This window comes from Pyrgilauda ruficollis, unplaced genomic scaffold (assembly GCF_017590135.1).
Source record: "Pyrgilauda ruficollis isolate IOZ18807 unplaced genomic scaffold, ASM1759013v1 scaffold51, whole genome shotgun sequence".
Taxonomy (NCBI): Eukaryota; Metazoa; Chordata; class Aves; order Passeriformes; family Passeridae; genus Pyrgilauda; species Pyrgilauda ruficollis.
The window spans coordinates 494028-512067 of NW_024526711.1; the positions used below are offsets into that span (position 1 = coordinate 494028).

Consider the following 18040-nt stretch of genomic DNA (forward strand, 5'->3'; position numbering starts at 1 on the left):
ATAAAAAGATATTTCCTTCACTTCTAACATACATATTTTATTTTTAGTGAAATTACTGATCAACATATCTACATGGTAATGGAGTGTGGAAATATTGATCTCAATAGCTGGCTTAAAAAGAAAAAAAGGATGGATCCATTGGAACGAAAGAGCTATTGGAAGAATATGCTGGAAGCTGTTCACACAATCCATGAATATGGTATTCTTAAATAATTCTAGGTATTTGTATAGGATATACGGCAGATAATATGGGTCTGGTTTAATTTTGGAGGTAGTATTTAGTATTGGTGTAATCTTAGTGATCTTCAAAGATGGGTATTTACTGTATTTCAAAAAAAAGCAGTGAAGCAAAAAAACAAAGTAAGTCTTGGTCCTGAAACAGACTGAACCAGACTTAGCCAACTGAAGGATTTCACAAATGTCACTGTTTCTGTAATGCTATCTGCTTTCTTGCCACAGCTAGAGAATATTTTCTGTTTTAGACTACATTGTATGCTCCCAATTCCACTTGTTCTCTCTTAGACTCAAATTTTAGCCACTCAGTCTTTCCAGACATAGTTTTGTCATTAATGACAGCTCTATCTTCACTTTGACAAAGTGTTTCAGCTTTCTCCTAGAGTTCTTCAGGCCTTCCTCTCCTCTTTACCTATATAATTGTGTATGCATCTATATACTGTTTGGATACTATAAAGGAGAGGGCAGACTTGGATATTTTCCTGTATAATAATGAAGACTAGTACATATAGCAGAAAGCATCACCTATTTTCAGGATTAGAGCATTCAATAATATAGCAAACAGCAAAACCTGCTGAAATTCAGGCTGCGTACATATGTCTGATGTTTTGAAAAAAGTCAGCAATTTTTGTAAAATGATTATGGTTGACTATGTAGATAGTAACCAAAATTCATGTTAAATTGTGCAAATTTAACAAATTTAGTTTGTGAGAAGTCAGTTGTGTATATTCCTCAGTGAATGGTACCTTTAATCAGACTAAACAATATAATTCTTTTATTATAACTACCTGCTTAGCTAATTAAAGAGGGAAGCACAGGCATGGACAAGCCACTGAACTACTCCAGAGCACTAGTCCAGTGTGGCCATGTGCACAAGGAGCTGGTGTGTCTGTCCCAAACTGAGACAAACTGTGCAACTCAAATTGCTTGGAGCTGTTCTGGGGTACCTGCAGGTTTGAATAAGTAGTAATTCTAACTGCAAACTCATGCAAGTCTTAAATGTTTAGGAAGAAATGGAAGCACTTTCATGCAATCTGCAGAGACTCAGATAAAGCCAATCTGCACCTTCTCTCTGTGCAAGGGTTATGGGAATTGAGTAATGCTAAACCTTATGGTAGTAATTTGGATTTACTTTAAACTCTTTTTTACAGGCATCATTCACAGTGATCTGAAACCAGCAAACTTTCTGATAGTTGATGGAATGTTAAAACTAATTGACTTTGGCATTGCAAACCAAATGCAGCCAGATGTGACAAGTATCATTAAAGATTCTCAGGTAAAATACTTCTGGAAAATTCATGTCCATTTTTCTGTGAAGCGCAATAGTACCTGCTGATAATTTTGATTGTAATAACCTTAATTACTATTGAAATATTATGCTGAATGGTTTTATATGTGTACATGAATATTCATGTATATTGGTTTTTACATGTTTTTAATGAACAGAATAATAATGGCATTCAGCCTTAATGGAAACAAACTTTTAAGATGCTTTTCAGTGTTTTGGGACAGAAATCTAAGTTTTTATTAAGTTAATTAAATTTAATGCATGCTTTACTTAAAATATTTTCATTTTTATGGCTAGGCTGGCACAATGAATTATATGCCACCTGAAGCAATAGAAGATAGGTCTTCCTATGGAGAAAATGGCAAGCCTCGTTCTAAGGTAGTAGGATTTTTTTTTTCTCCTATTACCTTCATGTTAAGAAGGAAGTAATTCAATCATGTATCTTCAGATAAGTTTTTTCAAAATCTTCCACTGAATCTTGAATGTAAGAGACATTGTGCCTTGATGATGGTGTGCAGAGTTGGAAGATTAAGCCTAATCTCCCTAACTACCTAAAAGCATTTGGCAGATGGTGTTTAGAAAAATGTAAATGTTCAATTACTGAGGAAAATGGAAAGTAAAACAGGTGCAGGCTTGGGCATTTTAGGGACACATGTATGAGTTCAATGTATCCCACTAATTTTTCTCTGCTACAGAGTGTTGCGTATTGTAGAAAATTTTATAACATCACCAGGGCAATGGAACGTGAATGATGAGAAAAGTACTGACGGGTAAAGCATTTTTCACATTGGCAGTCAAACTTCAAGTGAGGGTTACATGGTTTGGTGAAAAAGTATTTAAAATCCATATGTACTTGCATGGATTTGAAGATTAACTTTTTAACAGTTGAATGGAAGTATTATTATGCAATGAAATACAATCTTGTCTTCCTAAACAGGGAATAAAATATTCAAGCAGATTTCTTTAAGGACAATTTTTTACCTTTTGTACTTTTAAATTAATACTGCATGCAAAGTGCAGATTTGTTCAGCTCATCTAAACAAAAATCTAACCATTGTGCTAGGAGTCAGGTTTTCTGTATGCATCTTTCTCCACTTCCCTCCTCTCCCCCACTCTGTGCTTCTCTAAAAGTACTTCATCTTCAACAGGACAAGTGCAAAGTTGTCCTGCAAGAAACAGCCTGAGTGTCATGGTTGATATATGGATCTGAATACTTTAAACCCAGGGGAACTGAATTGTGGCTTTCCACTTAGGAGACTTAGTGGTGATCTCTCACCATTTCCTGGATTTAAATAATTTAGTGTGCTTTTAGTTGTGTTTATTTTTAAACCTGAAATTAGAATCTTGCTGTTTGACTTGTTAAGGACTAACTTAAAAATAAAGTTTGTTCTTCAAGTAAGTTGATTTTCAAAAATAGTTTAGAAGAATAGTTTTCTTATGAAATATCAGTGAAGGAAGCCACATTACTGACTTAGTAGAGAATGGCATGCTGCCTTGGTGATTCTGTGTGATAGTAACAAAGATCTCTTATACAATGAAAACTGTACAAATGCACGATAAATTGACTGAAGGGCCAGTTCCTTAAGTAGAGAGTAATCTTTTTGGTTTTTTTAATATTAGATAAGTCCCAAAAGCGATGTGTGGTCACTGGGCTGCATTTTGTACTGTATGACATACGGAAGGACTCCGTTTCAGCATATCACAAGTCACATCAATAAAATGCATGCTATTGTTGATCCAAGCTATGAAATAGGGTTCCCAGATATTGCTGAGAAGGATCTTCAAGATGTGCTGAAGGTAACTTCCTTTTGTTTTAAATAATGTTTATTTCTTTATTTAAAGCATATTTTCCAAAACGGAATGAGTTGTGCTTGAGACACTTTTTCCACAAAGAGATGCTCACTGCTACTTGTAGTAACAGTGAAGTAGTGTAGTAAAGTAGGCCTTTTTTCTAAAAAAAGAATGAAGCTAGAGCTACTTCATGTAGTTTCCATGTTCAAGTCTCTTTTCAGCTCAACACCAGATACATAAGCACTGAAAGCAGTCTGACTTAAGTGCTTTGGTTCAACAACCTAAGTAAATACTGTTAATTCCTAGGACAATTCATAATTTATAGGCAAAACATTTCCTCTTTTTTCATTTGCAGCGCTGTTTAATAAGGAATCCTAAAGAGAGAATTTCTGTTTCGGAATTGCTGGTACATCCCTATGTTCAAATTCAAAGCCATTGTCAAACAGGTATGTTTATTTTAAAATACATTTTTATTAAGTAGTGTTTGTAACTATGCATTAAAAAACACTTTACTCTTAGAGGTACTATGAGCTTGTTGGCGTGACTCAATTTTGTTTGGTGCCTACATCTGCTTCAGAAAAGACTTCCATATTTTAATTCTTAAACCTCTTACAAACTGTTCTGGCAATTTTTACACTGATCATGTATACATTTTTCAGCATAATTATAAATTAACTGCAGGTGTCCCAAATGCAAAAGGAACAACAGAGGAAATGAAACGTATCCTTGGCCAGCTTGTTGGCTTGAATTCTCCCAATTCTATTTCTAGAGCTGCGAGGGTAAGTAAATTGTCTTTTCTATTTTGTGTAGTAGTACCTGCTCATGCAGACAAAGGTTAGAATGTTCGTGAAAGCTGAAACAATACATATATGAAATCTTTAGCCATAGCTGGGAAAACATTGCTTATCTTAGTGCTTTTATTTGCAAGGATGTAGAATCTCTCTACATTCTTCTGAATTGGAAAGGCTGAAAATCATGCCAGTAATCTTTACCTTTTGTTTTTTCTTTCCTTTCCACCTCACAGTAGGTCTGCTTTCCTTTTAAACTGCCCCCATGCAGGGGTCTCCTAATTTAAGAACCCTCACTATGGAAAAATTATCTAAATTGATCTGTTAAGTGTGCACACTTTTGGACTGCAACTGTTCCTGCTTCCTGCAAGCTGCTGAGCTGTAAATGCAGTGCTATGTGTAAATTAGTTCCTGTGTGTTGAAGTATTGCAGCCTCTCTCTTTATTGCCTGAAAGAGAAGCTTGATGAATTTTCAACTCTGTTCTTTCTACCTGTGTCTCAGAAGTGATGGTGGGAAAGTATACATAAGATCTAGAGACTGCAAAGTTGCTTTCTTGGAGAGGAAAGCAAATTCAATGTTTATTAAATCTAAAGTAGTTCATGCTTACACTTCTAGTTGCTTACACTTCTAGTTGATCTGTTTGAAATGAGGGTGAGCAAGTAGTTACTCTTCTAACAAAATGGTGATGTGGCTGTTTGTGGGCATCTGAGTATCTTGTGTAAAGTTTGCATGCCCCCAGTACACAAATAACTCTCTCCTTCCATGCTGGGGTTTCCATAGTGGAGACATTTAATAGAGTAAACTTGATTTTTTTTAGATCTCTGCAGCTCATTTGTTGTCTCATGACTTGTGAAGCTCTATAACTGCCCACACTGCTAAGTCAGCATATGTATTTTCCCCTGGGCACTGCACTGCATTACAGCTGGTACAACTAAGCTGTCTTAAGTGTGTTTTTAGTTTTTGATTTGACAGCAATATTAGTATGGAATATTTCGGTATGTGATGTTTTATTTCAAAAGGTAATGTTTGTTATGTAGCTTGATTCCATGTACAGTACAACTGTGTTCACCTGAATACCCTGTGTGTTTGTTAACTTTCAGACTTTATATGAACAGTGCAACAGTGGTAAAACTCTTGATGTATCAGCATTTGCAAAACCTGGGCATCAAAAAACATGGACAACAAAATGATGTGCTACTGTTCGGGAGGCAACAGATATCTGGTCTGTTCAAAAAGTATTTTGTGCTGCTAGCTTTTAAAAGGACACTCAGCATAAAGTTTGCATTTTTATATGTTCTTTGTGTTCTTTTGATAATGATTGCAGGTCATTAAAAAGAGCTTAATGGAATGAATTTTTACTGTGGACTCTTTGACTCCTTGCATGCTGCTTGGGTTGAGCAACGACAATGGCTACTTGGTGATTATGGTCTGTGTTACTTACAAAGCACTACAGTCTGGAGTACAAAAACTTGTATGAGAGTCTTTTAAGATGAGATCTTATGAGAAGCTCATATAAAGAAGTTCCCCAAAAATGCCAATTGATGTACATGAGAAACACGAAATACCTTTTGAAACATCTCCTCAGGCATTAACAGCGTGTTATGCTGTTCTGTCCTTTGCTAACAAACACCTTGGAAATGAGCACTCTGTATAGACCACCAGTTACAATATTGGTAGATGCATGTAAATATCACTCAGTTTTTGAGCTGTTCCTGTGGTTAAGTGTTATGATGGAATCATCAGTACTGTGTTGAACTTATATGAATAAAATGGCTCTTGTTGTGTTAAAAATGCTATTGCAAGTTGAGTCTGCTTTTCAAATTCCAAAATAGAAAATCCTTCAGGATTTACAATGGTAATAAATTACCAATTTGGATTTTTAAAAGCATTAATGCTAAGCATTCTCTAAAATGCACTGAATTAAGTAAGAGAAGTGAATTTTACATGGTTGTCATTGGATTGGTCAGGTTTTAACTGAATTACATTTCTGGTGTGAGTGTATGTTCATACCTGCTCCGCCTTGTTTTGGGTTAGCTGTGATTCTCCATGTTACACAGGGAGAGTGATCAGAGGGGGAATTATTCCTGATAAGGAGGAGGGCTGAAGCAGAGGCAGAGAATATGTGCTCCACTGCAGTGTTGGAGCACACAAAGAACAGCACATCTTCCTAAGAGCAAACCTGGAATGATAAACTTAAGGTGTTGGTATCATTTTCATTACGATTACGTGAAACAGAGTGTGGAATCTCAATTAGTCACCTGTCAGGATGGGGGTAGTTGTCCCATATTTCTAGTGAAAAAGGCTTGTTCCCGATAGTGGTCTTGTATTTGCTCATTTTTTTAAAGACTTAGTGCTGCTGCTGCAGAAGTTCAGAGGAATTTCGGGCATAAGGAGTACCTATGCTAATTGTACTTCACCTTTTGTTTGTAGTTTTTTATATAGATGTTAAAATTTTCAAAGTTGAACCCAGTGAAGGAAAAAAAAAATTATTGTTCTGCACATGTCATATTTTAAACAGTTTGAGACTGCCTAAGGTATGGGAACTGAAACACTTGGGCTTTCTCCGCATGGGGGGAAAGAAGTATCAGCCTCTTCAGAGAAAAACCTGTGAAGAAAATCTTTACTCTGCAGAAATGTCTTTTCATAAAATGGAAAATTTCCAAAGTCCTTACAGAGCTTGAAAACAATTATTTGTAATTATTCTAATGTTACAGTTGTCAACTCTTGCTGTTTTACTTCTGTAGTTTGTGTTGAATATTGAGAAGCAGTGCTACATTACTGCACAGCAGTACTACTACAGCTACAGCTATTTTTCTTCTGTAGTGTATGATTTATCAAACCTTTCTCTTCTTCCATGGCTGTTGAAGAACCCACAGGAAATATAACTGGCATGAGAGGGAGCTTATGAAAGAGTTCTGGGGCTGATAAGAGGCAGTGGGTTATCAATCCTCCCTTTGAAGTAATTTTTTTCCATTGCAGATGGGCAGTTGATTTATGCTGCTTCCCTGCCTCAGTGACATGCTGCAGGACGTCTGTTTGCTTTGATAGCTGCCACTTACGAGTCTTCAATCTATTCCATGTTTTTTTTCTGCCTTATAGACAACTATCTTGCTTCTCAGGCTCTGCTGGAGTCTTAAAAGCAGAAGTCAATTACAGAAATGTGTGATTAGCTTTAAAGGACAAAACATAACAATCTTAACTGTTGGGTAACAGGTAACTGCTAGAAGCTTTTTCAACGTTACAAAATGTCCATCCTGCTTTGCTGTCACCCTCAAGGCTGCATTTCAGGACATTGTATATAATGGAGAGAGAGGATGGCTGGTAAAGCAGAGTATGTCTCTGTAAAGAGATAAATATACACTGTAGTACTGTATCAGCTAATCGTGAGATTCCACAGCTATGTGAAGTGTACAAAGGTAAATGGGAACACTTCACTAAATTCCCTGTTGTAATTTGTGTTGGAAAAATGGGTTTGGGAACTTACAGCCTTTAAATCTAAAACTGTGGTCCAAAAGCTCTGCTCAGCAGCTGGCACTATAAAAGAAACCTAACTGCAGAAGGGTGATTTCCCTTTTCATTTATGAATGGGTATAGCATGACTCAGTCTCCAGATTCCTCACAAGGGTAAGTGGAGGGGCAGAACTGACTTCTCCGCTGTGGTGATGGGAGCTGAGGGAATGGCAGGAACTGTGTCGGGGAAGTTTAGGTTGATATCAGAAAAAGGTTCTTCACCCAAGGGGTGGTTGGGCACTGGAACAGGCTCCCCAGGGAAGTGGTCATAGCACCAAGCCTGACAGAGTCCAAGAAGTGTTTGGACATCGCTCTCAGGCACCTGGTGTGCCTCTTGGGCTGTTCTGTGTAGGGCCAGGAGCTGGATTTTATGTTTCTTGTAGGTCCCTTCCACCTCAGGACATTTTCTGATTCCATGATTTTATGACTCTGCCTGAACTCCGCTCTGTAAGGTTAGTTGGAATTCAAACACTAGATAGAGTTTAAGTTTTGAAGGCTCTCCTCCTGCAGTCATTCTTGTTGTGACAACACCTAGAATTGAGTCCTTGGCAAGTACAAGAAAAGGAGGCTGCTTGCATATACCTGTGCTCTAAGGACACTTGACCAAGGAACAAGAAAAATCTCTTCACAAATCCATCACCATGATGCTGGAGGAGTCAAACTCCTGCTTCTCATCTAGTCTTGTGGAAGGGCACTCTTAAGATGCTACTGCTGTACATGTAGCTGTGCAGGAGGGAAAATCCCTAACAGCAGAGTACAGAGCAGAGGGTGTGAGTTAGTCTGAAGGTAAGTTGTCAAATGGTCACTATTTCAGTCCCTCCTATGGGTTTCTACCTGGTAATGGTCACATGCTAAACAGTTTTAACTCATTCTGGGAGGGGTGATAAGCATCAAGTTAAAAATTCAACAGTTGACGAAACTTGAGTTCTAGCCCAGGTGTGAAGTCTAGCTTGCTCCCTGAACTCTTCAGCAAGGATCTCTGGCTAATCCTTGCAGGTACCAGTTATGACAACTCCTTGCTTCTCTCTTCCAGTTGTTTACACTCTTATTGCTTTGCTGCGCTCACAAAACAGAGTTCTCAGCAGCAACCAATAAAACAAATATCACCTTTTATCGTATTTCTCTCTTTAACACTTTCATTGCTAAGGCATGTCCTGTTTCAGCTAAGGGTAAACTGCTAATATGGGAGTATTTATTCCCTTCCTGCTTTTCCCAGTTTGGTTATCTGTCCCACCTGCCTGGAGCAAAAGGCTTGTCAGTCTGTCAGGGAGCTGGTACAGTGTGCCCTTGTTTGCTTACTGCTTCACATAAAGTAATTAGGAGATAAATCTTGCAAGATAAAGGCTATAAAGAATGGAGCAGGCACTGCAGCATGGTTTACTTGTAGGATATAGAGTTGTACACCTATATGGACACAGAAGAAGTCTTTATACAGCCTGTCTGTACACTTTCATGGGAGTTGCTGAAATGAAACCTGAGATAAAAATCTGACTCCTCACCTCAATTCCTTCTCTTGGCAGGTAGAATACTCACAGCTAAACAATGATGCAATTTGAAGATTCTGGCTCTAATCAGATGAATTGCTAAAATCCAGGCAGATTTTGCAATGAAAGATATGACTAATTTGATGTGGAATAGTGGTACCATGTTCTGAACCCCAAATAAACACAAGGAATAGGTCAGTTTTGAACAGTTCTGAACCCCAAATAAACACAAGGAATAGGTCAGTTTTAAAAAGTATCTGTCCATTGGTCTTGACTCTTATATGTTGTAAGGCTCTTTGGTTTGTCTCTGTACCCACTTAATGTGTATGTTATGTGGTAAGTGCAGACATGCTTTGAATTCTTCTTTGTAACATGCTCTGTGTCTGGCTTTTCTCCTATTTTATGTCACTGTTAATTGTATTTTTAACTGGCTTTTAATTAGCTATATTTAAGGAAATATGAATTGGATTTGCACTTGCTTCCTTTGTAGTCTGGAATAGACTAAATCTTAGAGGCCCCAAATGATTCTGTTAGCCTAGCACTGCCAAGTCACAGATAAAATATTTCTGTGAGTCTTAGGTCTTTACATTCCTTGTCTTGTTTGCTTAGAGTTTGGCAGAAAGCTGTTCAGTACCACGGATCTGTACAGTGCTGCTTGTGTTCAGTGACTTCCTAACTGCAGTGATGGATGCTGAGCAATGCAAATATGAACAAAGCATTGGTTTTCAGGACAGCAGATGAAGCTTCAAAGAAACCCTGGCTTTTGGCTTGCTGTTTGCCATGGGTTAGAGAATGTTCCTGTTGCTGCTCTAGCTTCTCATCTGGAAAGAAAAGCCAAGTCACATGCATCAATTTCCAGAGCTGAGAAAGTTGGAAATTTTCATGTCAAGCTGTGCTCTGTAAGATATTAGTCTAAGGAACTACTTGAAATGGATGTACCAGTAGCAGCTTTTTAGGGCAGTTGATAAAGCTCTCCAGACCCAAGTGGATTTGACTGCTGGAGTCTAAAGGAGTTTGTAAGAGCTGTGTGAGGTGTTTTCCTGTATGATTTTTAAATTAGCCTTAGGAACACAGAAAGGGAAGGTAATAAATATGATACTAGTCTTCATGCATGTTGAAGCTTGTAAATTAGACTACCAAATATGTGTTCCATAGTAAATAAAGCCTATGTTGACAGAACACAGAGGAATTCACATGGGAAAAAAGTATCCTAACATACATACAACACAAGGGGCTGTGGAGTGGTATTTGGGGGTAGTTCTTCTCTATTATGCATAATTTTCTGAAAATGTGTCTGAAAATGTCTGCCCAAAGGAACCAATTAGAATATTAATTGTTTGGAAAGGATGAGAATGCAAGAAAATATTGGTATGCTGCTATGTACATATATTTGGTTTGAATGCGGTCTGCAGTCCTTGAAAAAGTTTAATAAAGCTAGAGAATATGGAGAGACCCAATGCAGGTCTTCAAGGAGATGGAAATTACTTCCATACAAGACTAAAAACTAGCTGTGTGACTTCCTTAGGAAACTCTCACTGGCTGGCTGCTGGATAGGAGGAATCATCATTGTGCAGGCTAGGAGCTGATGAAATGATCAGTCAGACTGTTAGAAATGGATGAAAGGAAGATCCTAGGGTTTAGTGTGCAACATGTAAGTACATCTGAAGTATTGTGGAACCAAAGATACTAGTGTATTCAAAAAGAGATTGGATATATTCAAGGAGGTCAGGATGATCCTTGGCACTGTATGTAAGTGGTGAGATGTAATCTCTGGCTTGGGAATTCCCCCTATATATATCTCTAAGTACCTGGGATGTTTTGCCAGAAATGACATCGCTTTCCTTGCTCAAAGGGTTAATGATAAAAACTTTAGCAGACCACACTGCCTTGTGCTCTGACCCCTGTGACAGTAGATTCCTTAAGTGGTTGGGTTTCTTTGGGTCCTGGGTACTTGATATCTGTCTCCATGCCTGTCAGTGTGGCATCTTTTGCAAGCGGTGTTCGAATGTATTTGCTCCATCAGTGTTAATGGAAGGCAATCGTGTTTTAGCAGGCATTGTGTACCAGCAGCAGCTTGGCCAGAGCTGTGCTGCCTTATCTTGCTTCCCACCTGCCACCTGAGCCATTGCCTTAAGGAGTCAGGCTGGTTTTGTAGCTGTGCTGTAACTTCCCTGCTGAGATCATAGCTGTAGCTCAGAAGGGCACCTGGAAGCTGGGATTGTGGCAGGCTGTTGCCTGGGTGTCAGCTTTGGAGCAAGGCTACAAGAAAGCAAGTAGCTAGAATAGACAACTACAGCGGTGGTAGAAGCAGGGCTCAGATCTGCTTGTCAGAGGTTTGGTCCCACAGATCCAGTTTTAGGTTCTGTACACATGCTGTGGCTTTCTGCACTCTGCTTGTAACCACGTCCTGACCTAGTTGGCACTAGGTCCCACTTCACACGCTGCCTGCTGATAACACCAGCATAAATTCCTGCCAGCAGCTTAGGTCGGTGCAGGTCGTGATGTTTCAATAACCACTTTGGCACACGGGTGGGTTTTTGTACATGGGTGGGTCCTGCAAAACTTGTTTAGCTAGCCCTTCTTTTTCAGAGTTCCCTGTGTGCTCAGTCTTCCCACAGCACCTTGCCTCACACTTTGCTATATGCATGTCCTTACACCCTGTTTCAAGGCAATAGCTGGAACCTTTCCAGTGGTGGTTTCATGGGGAAATGCTAGTTCAGGGAGTTCACAGTGTTCCTTTCAAATTCTTCTGGGTTTCACTTTAGACAGGGGTCTGGTATCATTTGGGTAGACTCCTGCCGTAATTCTGAAACATAAGACCTCCATGTCCTGGAGTTTAGGTTTTCCAGGCTCTGGAATAATTGCTGAATAATAAGGACCCCAAAGCATTTGCTGATCACTTTGTGGCCTGTCACTATAGTGGAGTATTAAATCTTGTCCATTCAAACTCTGGCCAAGGATCTTTTTGAGTTCAGGGGGATTCTACTTCATGGAAGACAAGTGAAAAATAAACTTTCCTACATGTTGTACATCTTGTTTTTGTTTATGTCTGAAAACCTATACATTTTCAAAAGGGATATGGCTGTGTATGAGTCAATCCATAAACATTGCTAATGCATGAGTTGTGCATCCAAAGCTACATCCAAGCACATTTTCCATAAAAGCTTATTCATTGTGTCTGATTACAGTGAACAGGAGTCATTACAAGTGGAGGCTTACTCATTCTATTTACTGAGATATTGTATCTTTCTCTCAATTTTGCAATTATAATAATAGCTTGAAGAATTTATTGACATATGGCATCACAGGGGTTAATTGATTTTCATCTTAACATCTCTTAGAACATCACAGCCTAATAATGAAGAATTTCCCTAAGACAGGCCAAGCATAAAGGAAAGATGAAGATACAAATCCAGGACTAGATGAAGCATCTACTTTATCTAAAGAAAAACCCTATTGTAGTTGCTGGTGTGAATGGATCCAGTTAAAAAAACCCAAACACACAACAAAGCAAAAAAGTCCAGCCAGAGACAGGGAGGTGTACATCCCTACTGTTTTGCCTTGTGAACTGTTATGAGCCTCTCTGGGATGGTGTCTGCTCTCTTTTCTCCCAGACTTCCTTCTTGAGTGAGTCAGAATTTTCTATAGAGCGTTTTCCTGATCTACCTACTGAACTACCTTTGCCCTTCTGTGCATCCTGGTAGGCCACATTCAGACACGATGCATTGAAGATGAAAACATTTCAGAAGTTTCACCTTCAGGTGCCTTTTTAGAGGGAAATATTTATCTTTTCAGAGAATACTTTTCTAAGTACAATCCCTAGGCAGCATTTTTTTTTAATTGGCTTAAGCAGTTATGCTTCATAACTAGTAAAAAAATGACTAATGCAGAACTTTTCTTCTGTCCCCCTTTTTCACTTCCAGCAGTTAGCTTACAGCACACAGTGAAAGGCTTTGGCACTAGGTACGTAACCTGCTCTATGTATGATTGAGGTTACTGTGGCTTTTTTCCTTATCACCTAGACACAAATGACTGATCCTGAATTGAGGATGATAAAGGTAGAGGTAAGAATAAATTTTATTAGACTATTGGTGGTGTCATTAATTATCTGTGATCCTTAAGCTTTGAAGGTGCTCCAAGTGCCTCTTTTCAGCTTACTGAAACTGGTCTTGCTTTACCCTGAGCAACTTGGGCTTCTGATTTCTTTCTGACCAGCAGGATAACATCCAAAGTCACATGATGAACATGAATGTTAGTACTGTATGTTGTCATCTATCTTAATGGTTCACTTTTCCCTCATTTCAGTCATTAAAAAGTTGTGCCAGAAGATGCATGGGAAGATATATGCAATGCATCCTGATCTTCTGATTGTCATAAGGAAAGAAACTATTCAGTAGGGTCTCATTTATCATAAATACCCAAGCTGAATTTTATGTCGATTTCTACATTATTGTTACATGCTTTTAATCAAGACATACGTTTGAGGTCAGGCTAGTTAGTCTTGCATGGATCAGTACATTGATTGTCTTTTGTAGTCTTGGTGATGTTCAACCATGTCACATTCACTTGAAAATGAGTTTACCTAAGCTGCAGTTTCATATGCCAATCCTTTCAAAGTTTCTGAAAAGCAGCTTGTTGGGGTTAGAATTAAGGTCCATGCTGCCTCAGAGCTTGTCTCTGACCAGTATGGGATGCTAAGGAAAGAGTGGCCTGGGGCAGGTGTGCAGTGATGCTTCTGAGATGGTGATCAGCACCTTCTCTTCCCTGCAAATACAGCTGCTCTTCCAGTTCCAGGACAATGGAGTTGTGCAACAGCATGCTCAGTTTCAATGGCTACCATGCCTTTGCTCCAAGGAGACATCATGGTCCTCACTGAAAACTGAGGCAGAGAATAGATTTCTTTTGGGGTTATATGTAAATTTAGTTATGTGTATATTGTCCTCATTTTCCCTGTTTCTTTTCATCTAGGAGAACATCCCATTCATTTTGATTACCTCTTTGATGAAAAAGAAATTTTTTTATATGTTCTAAAATTCCCTCCCTTTTTTGAAATAAAGTTCTGAAATGTTGTATCTGGAATTGCTGCTTTTTTGAGTTTTTTTACAAATCAGAAGCTGTCTTCCTTGATCTGCCTTTGTTTGTCCTGATACTTTGACTCTGTGATCACTTGTTTCTAATAGAGTATCTTGCAATTCTTCTATCCTCTTTGCTTAACAAAATGAAACCGCCTGGCTTTTGGACTTAGAGATTTAGGAGCTATTTGGTAAGGAGAAATGTCTGTCACTAATTTGTGTCTTGAACTTTTTATTTTTGAGTTTGCCAGCCTCCCAGAGGGTATGGCATATGGTGATATTAATCTCTTTTTTAGCCTCTATGTCTCTGGAGAGCAGCTCTTTCCTGTAGGCAGTGTGGCTGCCCAGGGTGGCAGAGGTGAATGTCACCTGCTGGCCAGAATGGTCAGAAAGGAATCAGAAGCCTGAGGAGCTTGGTCTGAGGCAAGCCATAAATGAGTGCTCTGCTCATGCTTCTGGTTTGGTGTGGCCACAAGCCTGCCCTGGGAAGTGCATTTCAGGCTGGGCCAGGACTTGGTGAGCACTAAGGGCCAGAAGAGATCTCCTCAGCAGAAGGACATTCTGCTGCATCTTCTACATCCTGAACTCAACTATTTGCCTTGAACAAAACATCATCTTTTAATTGCTTCATGTTTCATTTCTGCAAGTAAGCTAATATCATATTTCTGTTGCAAGTAACTGCTGCTTACTGGTTGCCCTTGTATTAATGATTGCAAGCTTTTAATGTGAGCTGTGACTGTATCCAAACCAGGTGTGTACCAGTGGCAGCCAGAGAGCAGGTTTGCTTCTTTCAGCTGTCCCAGTGTCACAGTCAGAATAAAGTGCCAGGAGTGGGCAGGGATTCTTTTTGGGCTGTCCTGGGGTTTGTTATCAGTGATGATGCTACAGAGCAATACGTCATTGTCCAGTCAATGCCAAATTGATAGTGGCATTGGTGTAAGAGCTGCAACGGCAATGTCAGCAGTCCCTCCTGTTCTCTGCATGAGCCTGTATTTTTGGCACAGAACTGGCAGGTGTTGACAGTGTCCTCAGACCACCTTCAAGCAATATAAAATGTCATTTAGCTTTCTTAAATCTCTATAAAAAATAATTTTATTACTCAGAGTCTAGGTGCCTTTAAACATGTTTCTACCTGTACTGACAGCTTCCTCATCTGTCACTAACAGATTATGAACAATCTTTTGTATTCATAGCTCTGCCTTCTTTTGGTAAGGTTTTGTGTTTAGTTATAGCTCTTGTAATGGTCAGCTGAGCTGTACAATACTGACATGCCACTGGCTCTGTGCTATAGTTTAACTCACTCCTGATGCATTCCCAGGGAAAAATTTCTGCACTCACCAAATATCTCCCAGGTTAGCGTTTGATTTGTGTGTTACCTACATTGACTTAAAGCACACAGAGCTTTTTGACTATGTCTGAAAGGCATGTTTTTTGAGGACAGGGATGGCAAATGTTTCTTGTCCAGGGTAAACACTGGTCTTCTAGTAGTGAGCCTAAAATCTTCTGTGACTATAGGCTGTGGTCAAAGCTGCTGTTTCTGCTCAAACATGCTGCTTGCTGGGGTCTGTGCCTGGCCTACATGCTAGAAGCCCCGTGTCCTGCTGGTTTTTTGGGAGTGCCTTACCCATGCACTGCTGCAGTGACTCACAGGTATTGTAATCAGGTTCTTTAATTAACTTCTGCGAGACTTAAATCTTTACCAGGTTTTTAACAGTGGCTTGGATACTTTTGCGTAGGAATACTACAAAGAAGCTGATTCAGAGAACTAAATTAGGTAAGCCATTTCTGAACTTAGTTCACTGCTTTAAGTTTTGTATTCATTCCTGCTCTGCTGGACAGCTGCTTCTGTTTGATTCTGGTTGGCCATGATTCCTCCATGCACCTAGGAATGTTCTTTCTAATCAATATGGTTTGAGGTAGCTTTAGTCTTATATTGCCAGTTCTTTCCACAGCTGCTCACAAAATTAAGTCATGCTTGACTAATCTGATGGCCTTCTATGGTGAAATGACTGGATCTGGGAACGAGGGGTGAGCAAGAGATGATGTTTCCTTTGACTTTAGCAAGACTTTTGGCCCTGCCTCCCATAAAACTCCTGTAAACAAGGCAGGATGGATATTAGGCATTGAGTGGAAGAGTGGATGGACAGCTAGAAGATGGGTGAAATGCTGGCTGGATGACTGGGATCACAGGGCAGTGGTTAATGAGTTTCACTTTCAGACCCCTTGCAGTTCTCTACTTGTTGCTCGGGTGTGTCCTCTTCTACATCATCAATGGCTTGGAGGAGGCAATGCAATGCACCCTCATCAAACTTGCAGATGATTAATGCTTGAGGTCAGGGATGCTTTTCCCAGGTAGGCTGGAGGAATGGATAAACAGGAAATTAGCAGGGGCAAATTTAGCAGGGGCAAATGCCAAGCCCTACCCTGAGCACCAGGATAAGCTGGGACTGCTGGGGAATAGCTCTGTGGAAACGGCCATGGTAGGCAGTGAGCTGGGCATGTGTGTGCCCCAGATCAGCACCTGCAGTGCTCTGCCAACAGAATCTCTGCCAGTGGAGTGTTTAGCTGAGGAAAATTAACCAAACACTGCTGTTAAGTTCTGCGTCATTCCCCCATGGTTCAAGTTCTTTCTAGCAATAGCATGATTTGCCCTGTGACCTCTGAGCAGTAAGCACAACCACGCTCACTGTGTAATCTTAAAAGTTAGGAATTTTTAAAAATCATGTGACCTGGGTGTCAGGATGTTTTTATTACCTTTCCAGCCTCTCAAGGTCTTCCCTGTCTTCTTTAAGGCTGGCTGTTGGAGCCTTTGCTGCCCCTACATCTTTGTGATGTGACAATAAGCACAGTATATAGGAAGAGCAATCATGAGAAGGAGGAACTTGTCACCAGTGAAGCAGCAGGTAGGACATGGGGTATTTCACATCTGCTGGCACTGAGAAGTGGTTGGATGGCACATGGGTAGGGGCTGATGTCAGGCAATTTGGTATCTACTGCCAATTTCCAGAAAAAGGCCACCAGTACTGCATCTGGTGAGGGGAATCAAGCTCAAGGGCATTTGGTCTGTGGTTGGACCCAAAAACATCTCTATTTTCAGCTTATTCCTTGGAAATATCATGCTGTAACTAATCCCCCTTTTGAAGTTTTTTTCATAAATCAAATAATGTCTTGAAAAATAAATTTTTCTCAAGTTAGAAATTTTGGTCTGGCAGTCTTAATGTTGAAGCACATTTATTCCTCTGGCATTGCAAAGAGCTCTTGTGGTGAGCAGGAGCTTTGCAGCTGGGTTTGCGGGGCAGGGAGCAGGGACTGCAATGTAGCACATTTCTCGGTGTTCTGCATCCACTTGAGGGCACCACAGCATTGCCGGTAGCAGGGATTTTGTTAACTGCCTGGGGACTGTGCCCTGCACTTTAAAGGAATCCTTTAGGAAAAAAAAAAAAAAGGCAACTGCATAATTTATTTAAAACCATCACCACATTGTAAGAATGTGTATTTCTGCTCTGTTTGACCTTCCCTCGGATTGTGGGCACTTTGGCCCAGTACAAAAACTTTGACCCTCTTGTGGTGCACAGTTATACCAGCCCTTTCCCTGCCAAAAGGGATGTGCTTTGTGGGTGAACAGACTCAAATGGAGAAAAAAACAAGGAGTAATTTAGTTCTTAGCTCTGGTGAGATACCAGTTTTTCTGGGAGAGCCAGGGCAGTGATAACTTATTTATCTGAGAAGGGCCTGTGAGCCAAATGCAGATACTGTGCCCAGCATGGGGAGTGGGCTGGGCATGCAGCCCTCTGCACCCTCCTTCCAGCAGGCAAAGCCACTGCTGCCGCTGAGGAGCCAAGCCTCTTCCTTCCTTTTTCCATTCCGTGTCT

General features: G+C 39.9%; 1 protein-coding gene across 1 annotated transcript in view; it reads left to right on the forward strand.

The window, feature by feature from the left end:
- TTK (TTK protein kinase) overlaps positions 1-5852 on the forward strand; it is a 29809-nt gene extending 23957 nt beyond the window's left edge. The window contains exons 17-24 of the mRNA XM_041480366.1: positions 48-199; positions 1386-1510; positions 1820-1900; positions 3143-3319; positions 3669-3759; positions 3995-4092; positions 5203-5324; positions 5427-5852. Of these exons, the coding sequence (XP_041336300.1) occupies positions 48-199; positions 1386-1510; positions 1820-1900; positions 3143-3319; positions 3669-3759; positions 3995-4092; positions 5203-5292 (814 nt within the window). The 3' untranslated portion in view covers positions 5293-5324; positions 5427-5852. The remainder of the gene's footprint in view (positions 1-47; positions 200-1385; positions 1511-1819; positions 1901-3142; positions 3320-3668; positions 3760-3994; positions 4093-5202; positions 5325-5426) is intronic.
- The last annotated feature ends 12188 nt before the right edge of the window (positions 5853-18040 follow it).